We start from the raw sequence: 6,395 nt of genomic DNA on the forward strand, positions 1-6,395 counted from the left end.
GCTGAGGCTGAAGCATCCCTTGAATGTTTTCTTCCTGTGCCGTAAATTCATGGGAGAGGCTCTTAGAGGAGTATGTGTAGCCAAGAGTCACGTAGCCACTTTGAGCTATACAGTCACAAAACGGCCAGGCCCAAATCCAATATGGCTCACTACAGGGTGGGATCCAACTGCATAGCTGCAGAAAGGGAACTGAGAAACATGTATGCATTTACATTCTCTCTTCTTTATGACTCTGAATGCCACAAGACAGCTGCTTCAAGTCCCTGCTGCCTTTCTTCCCCATCATGACAACTATACCTTAAATTATGAGCTGCAACAAACCTTTTCTCCTTTAAACTGCTTTTGAGTGTTTTAACACAGCAATGGAAAAAGAAACTAAGACATTGACCCTAACTTGAGGATGAATGTTTGCCATTTCAAGTCTCTGGATCCAGGAATTCATGTGTTCTAGTTAGGGTCACTATTGCTGTGATGAAACACCATGACCCAGAGCAAATTGGGAAGGAAAGGGTTTATTTGGCTTACACTCTCACTTCACAGTCCATCATTGAAGGAAGTCAGGACAGGGACTCAAGCAGGGCAGAAACCTAGGGGCAGGAGCTGATGAGAAGGCCACAGAGGGGTGTTGCTTATCTGGCTTGCTCCTCATGACTTGCTTGGCTTGTTTTCTTACAGAACCCAGGATCACTAGTCTAGGCATGGCCTTACCCACAATTGGGTGAGCCACATCAATCACTAATTAAGAAAATGCCCAACATGCTTGCCTACAGCCCCATTTATTTTTACATTTTAAAAAATTCTATTTACATCCTTATTGAAGCCCTCTCCTCTTTTCCCAGTCTCCCCCTCACATAGCCCCGTCTTCCCCTCTTTTTTGAGAATGGGGAGGCCCGCATACCAACCCACTCTGGCCCATCAGGTCACTGCAGGACTACGCACATCCTCTCCCACTGAGGCCAGACAAGGCAGCCCAGTTAGGGAGAACAGGATCTACAGATAGGCAACAGAGTCAGGGGCAGCCTCCCTCCAGTTGTTGCCCCCTGCCACATGAAGACAAAACTGCACACTTCTACATATGCGGGGGTCCCAGTCCAGCCCATGTATGTTCTTTAAATGGCAGTTCAGTCTCTAAGAACCCCCAAGAGTCCAGGTTAGTTGACTCTTGCTCCTCTTGTGGAGTCCCTTTCCCCTCCAAGTCCCTCAATCCTCCCCCTGACTCTTCCACAAGACTCCCTGAACTCCATCGAAAGCTTGGCTGTAGGTCTATGCATCCATTTTGGGCAGCTGCTTGGAGCATCTCAGAGGACAGTTACGCTACGCTCCTGTCTGCAAGCATAACACAGTATCATTAATAGCTACAGCCCCATCTTATGGAGGCATTTTCTCAACTGAGGCTCCCTCCTCTTAGACAACTCTGCCCTGTATCAACTGGATGCCAAACTAGCCAGCACCATGCCTGCCTATACTTCAGGAAGGTACTGCTCATGCCTTGTGCTGGATATTAGCAGCACAAGAAACAAAAGGAAGACTGTATTAGTTATTTTCCTATTGATTTAATAAAACCCCTCATGAAGACACCTTAGAGAAGAAAGAGTTTATTGGGGGCTCATGTTCCAGAGGGATAAGAGTCAATCTCCATGAGGGTGGGAACGCATGAGAGCAGGCTGGTGGAGCAGCAGGAATAGCTGAGCATTCACATCTCACACCACAAACAGCAGGCAAAGAGATCTTAAGCTAGGCATAATGGAACATGACTTTTGAAAGCTCAAAGCCTGCCCTTGGTGATCCACTTCCTCTAGCAAGGCCACACCTCCTAATCCTCCCCCAACACTGCCAGTAACTGGAATACTGTATTCAAGTGCCTAAGCATACAGGTAACATCCCTTTCAAATCACCACAGAGACTCACAGGGGACTTTGAGAAGGAGGTGAGGGACAATATCTCCATGAACCAAACAGGGAAAGGCTGGCAGTGAGTCTCATATAAACTCATTAGTGGTTTCAATGTGAAATGCCCCTGATAGTCTCATGTGTTTGAACACACAGGCCCCAGAGAGGATATCATCAGTGGTGGTGTTTTAGGAAGTTACAGAAACTCTGGAACTGTGGCTGAAGCTAGAAGTGAGTTGCCAAGGGGTGGGACTTGAAGGTGATAACTGTATCCTGGCTCCAACCTGAGCCCCCTGCTTCCTGATCTGAGAAACTGCAGCAGCAGAGAGGTCCCACCACCCTGGACTGGACCACTCCACCAAGCCTTCCTTGCTGTGATGAAACTGTGAGCCAAGACAAAGCCCTCTTCCCTCAACTTTCTTCTGTGCTTTGTTGCAGCAATGAGAAGAGTAACTGATATCAACTAAAAGATCTACCAGAGGGAGCCAGAGCCCAGGTCAGTGGCTTCCCGGACAGCTGTGGAAACAAAGAAGAGAGTCCTTTGGCTTGATCATAAACACTGATACATCTTAACAGCCATTATAAAAGTAACTCAGAAATATACATAAAAGAAGTGGAAAATGCAATGCAAACGATAATTATTATCCTAGAGTTAATTGCGTGCATATGAGTGTATCATTCCTGCTTCAGATAGGTGGCAATTTCTTACACAGTGCAAGGAAAGCACTAACCATAGGGGAATATCAATAATTAGTGTGCACCTGACATAAACATAGGAACTGCCATTCACTTTAAAACGTTGGGCTGGATAGTTCAGTGTCTAAGAGCACTTGCTACTCTTGCAGAAAAAGACCCAAATTCTCTTCCCTGCACCCACATGGCAACTCACAAGTATCTGCAAGTCCCTCTTGGGGGATCAGATACCTTCTCCTGGCCTCTGCAGGCATTGTGTGCACGTGACACCCATACAAACACTCTGTCACACATGCATACACATAAAATTTAAAAAATTAATAGAAAGGTGTGTTAATAATAGAAGTAAATATTTGTAATTTATTTAACCAAAAATATGGAAAAAAATCTATAGAATATTATGAAAATAAAAATTTAAGAAAAAAGTCCCTCCTCACACTCCCCCCAAAAGACCACCTTAAATAGGTGTCAATGAAAGTCTTTTTCTTCATCCTATAACTAAGTGGTTTTATTGACTCCCAGCCGCACTCTGCCCAGTCTCTTCCTGGGCTCCAGCCTGCTGCTGAGTGGAAAGTGCTTGTTTCACTCCAAGGGTCATCTGACCCTTAGGCACAGACTTCACAATGAGGCCTTGGCTAAGCCAGTTATGACATGGGAAGTGCTTTTGACTGTCCCTTGAGCTCCCACTAAACTGTCTCAGGTACAAACTTTAGGCAGTAACACCTCCTGCCCTAACCTATTGCCAGAGCATGATTAAAGAGTGGGAAAACCGCTTTCAGAGGTATAAAAGTCAGAGAGATGGGAATCCAAAGGCTCAGGAAGGGATCACAGTCGAGGGAGAGCAAAATAATAAAACGCCATCGTGGATCACCAGCAATGGCCATTCCTCTATAGTTCAAGACTTCCCATACCACAAAGAGGATATCTGTACTGTGTCACCTCTGGGGTGAGTATGACTTGGGTTCCGGGTCCTTCCCTAGAAGTCCTCGACCTAGTTAACGTAGAGTTACTACCTGCGAGCTTCTCGCCACGAGAAGAGATGCGAAAGGCCCTTTCTAGAGCTCTAACTCATTGTCCCTCTGTCTTTGAGGATATGGACGGCATTCTACAAATCAGACCCACGCATCGCCCTTGGAAAATACTCCCCAATGGAACAAGACATTCTAGTAAGTGCCCTCAAGTTTGCATGGACAGAGATTCCTCTGGAGTCTGCTTGCAGAGGTAGGGGGATCCCAGGCTTCGAAATTCACAAAAAGCAGACATTTGCACAACAGCTATCATGGTGGATTTCATTCTCTGAAGGTCCCAATCATGAACACAACCAGAAGCAGGACTTAGAAAAATGGCTCAGTGGATGAGTACACTTGCTGTGCAAGCACGAAGACCTGATTTTGAATCCTTCGCAACCATATAAAAATGCCAGGCATGGCTGCATTGGCCTGTAACCCTGGCATTAGGGAACAGAGACAGGTGGACCCTGGGAGCTGACAGCTAGCCTAAACAAAATGGCGAGCTTCTAGTTCAGTGAGAGATTATGTCTCAAAGGAATATGGAAGTAAGTGATGGGGGAAGGAAGACACCTAATGTCCTCTTCTGGATCCTAAGTGCATATGCTCAGGGTATATGCATCCTCTCCTACATGTAAGCAACAACAGAGAGAGAGAGAGAGAGAGAGAGAGAGAGAGAGAGAGAGAGCATGAAAGCAGGAGGGAACTTGCATGCAAGGAGAACTTTGCTGGGATTGAGAGGGGGATGAATGTGTATAACAGGTGAAATGCTCATTATATAATCTATGAAACTGTCAAAAATTAAAAACCAGGGGCTGGAGAGATAGCCCACACTGCTCTCACAGAGCTCAGTTCCCAGGACCCAAATCAGATAACCCAAGCTGCACATAACTGCACCTCCAGGGTATCCAACACCCTCTTCCGACCTCCACAGTCACCAGCACACACACGCACATACCCCCCCTACACATAAATATACATAACTAAAAGCAAAATCAATCTTTTAAAAAATAATCAAACATTAAAAGTAATAAAAAATAAAATAAAAAAGTAGAAATGCAAAAGCAAGGATAAGAGGAAGCTGCAAGCCTATGGTAGCGGTGGAGCCAAGGGGCCTTCAGCACTTCTTCAAGTCCCACTTGAGTGTGTGTTGTACTCCGTGTGTTTCAACATGTGGTCTCCAGTAAGTGGGAAAGGTTTCAGGGGGGGATGGAACCCTTAGGAGGTGGGGTCTAGCTGAAGAAGGAAGTGAGTCACTGATAGGATGAGCCTTCTGGTCTTTTGCCTGGCCTTGGTTCCTGTCTGGATGATGATGCCCTATGAAAGGAGGGTAAGCAGTTTCATGTCCCCACCACCACAGAGCCCCTGCCACTGAAGAATTATGTACAGAGAGAGAGAGAGAAAGAGAGAGAGAGAGAGAGAGAGAGAGAGAGAGAGAGATGCTCTCATACATCATATCTTCTGAGGCTTCCCAATAACCTTTGTAAGGTCAATAAAATTCTTCTCAATTTATAGCGGATGAAAGGAGAGCCAAGCTTTGAACCCAAGCCTATTCACTTCCCAACCTCTGCCCTCTTTCCCGTTTATAGAGATTTGAATGCTCTTAGCAGCAAAGGGAGAATCAGCCACTAGCTAATTCTCACGGCTACCTGCCTCTAGGGATTGAGATTTTTTAAAACCATCTTTTTCCCTCTCCAGCAACTCGGTGGCGTTCACACCATAGCAGCAAGAAGATTTTTGGCTGACAAATACTACAAAGAGTGGAAGATGCTGAGGGAACTCCAGGCGCAGTCTCCAGACTACAAAATGGCCATCGAGCTGGGAAGATGCTCCTCTTCTACTTGTACTGAGTGTAGACTCCCGGAAAAGATATGGACAGCGAAGGTGTCTGTGCCTGTAGAGGAGTTCAAAACGCCCCGCCGAGAGAAGGTCGACATTAACAAACACATCAAAAGAATGGAGCTTGCAAGGGCCCTGAGAAACAAACATCTTTCTCCATACCTTGAAAGGATCAGGAGCGCCACATCGATGTCCGGGGCAGAGCAGGATTCCCCAGGAACAGACAAGTCCAGTAAGCAGGGAGAGAGTGATGACAGGGATAGCAGTGACAAAACCTGTTACAGAGAGAAAGGGAAGGCCAAGTTAGAACCCACCAAAGCACGAGAAGTCGCCTTGAACGTGGTTTTCAAGTCCGAGGAATCCAAAAGTTGTGTAGTATGCCATCGGAATGATCGGAAACCCTTCCTCCCTGGGAAGAGACCGGAGCGACATATCACGGGCTTCACAAACAGAAACCTCTTCCCTATCACTAACTTCCCTGGAGACCTGATGCTCATGAACCAGGATTTTAGATCCAAGGGAATCCACCCGAATGACGCCATTAAAATCTACTGGCTGCCGGAAGATGATCACTGCAATGAACACAAGCAAAGGCCTGCTTACAGCCCACAGTGAAGCTCTATCTGGTCCTGATCATGAGCAAGTGCACTGCTCTTCATTTCTCCTGCACGGTGTACCCCAGGGTCCTTCCCCTCTGCTCTTCTTTTGAGCTCCTTGGCTCCTGCTCTGTCTCTACAGTGTCTCTGAGATGAGACCCTGTTGCAGGGACTTCCTTATTTCCAGAAGCTCTTGAATCTTAGCTACCACCCTTGCCACGATCATTAGTTCTAAATAATGGGCTTGCCGCAACTGGCTGGGCTGGTTTTGTGATCCTGTGTATTCATTGAAACACTGAAGCCGCCCATCAAATGCTGAGTCCTGGTAATTAGGAAGCAATCCAAATGTGAGCACCAGGGAATGGGTTCTC

General features: G+C 46.4%; 1 protein-coding gene across 1 annotated transcript; it reads left to right on the forward strand.

Moving 5' to 3' along the window:
• Nucleotides 1–3,313: 3,313 nt before the first annotated feature.
• Nucleotides 3,314–6,043, forward strand: C2H10orf120 (chromosome 2 C10orf120 homolog). Its single transcript, XM_032892439.1, has 3 exons — nucleotides 3,314–3,528; nucleotides 3,673–3,748; nucleotides 5,288–6,043. Exons 1-3 carry the CDS (start codon nucleotides 3,332–3,334, stop codon nucleotides 6,041–6,043), a joined length of 1,029 nt encoding a protein of 342 aa, XP_032748330.1. The 5' UTR covers nucleotides 3,314–3,331.
• Nucleotides 6,044–6,395: the final 352 nt, after the last annotated feature.

This window comes from Rattus rattus, chromosome 2 (genome assembly GCF_011064425.1).
Source record: "Rattus rattus isolate New Zealand chromosome 2, Rrattus_CSIRO_v1, whole genome shotgun sequence".
Lineage (NCBI taxonomy): Eukaryota > Metazoa > Chordata > Mammalia > Rodentia > Muridae > Rattus > Rattus rattus.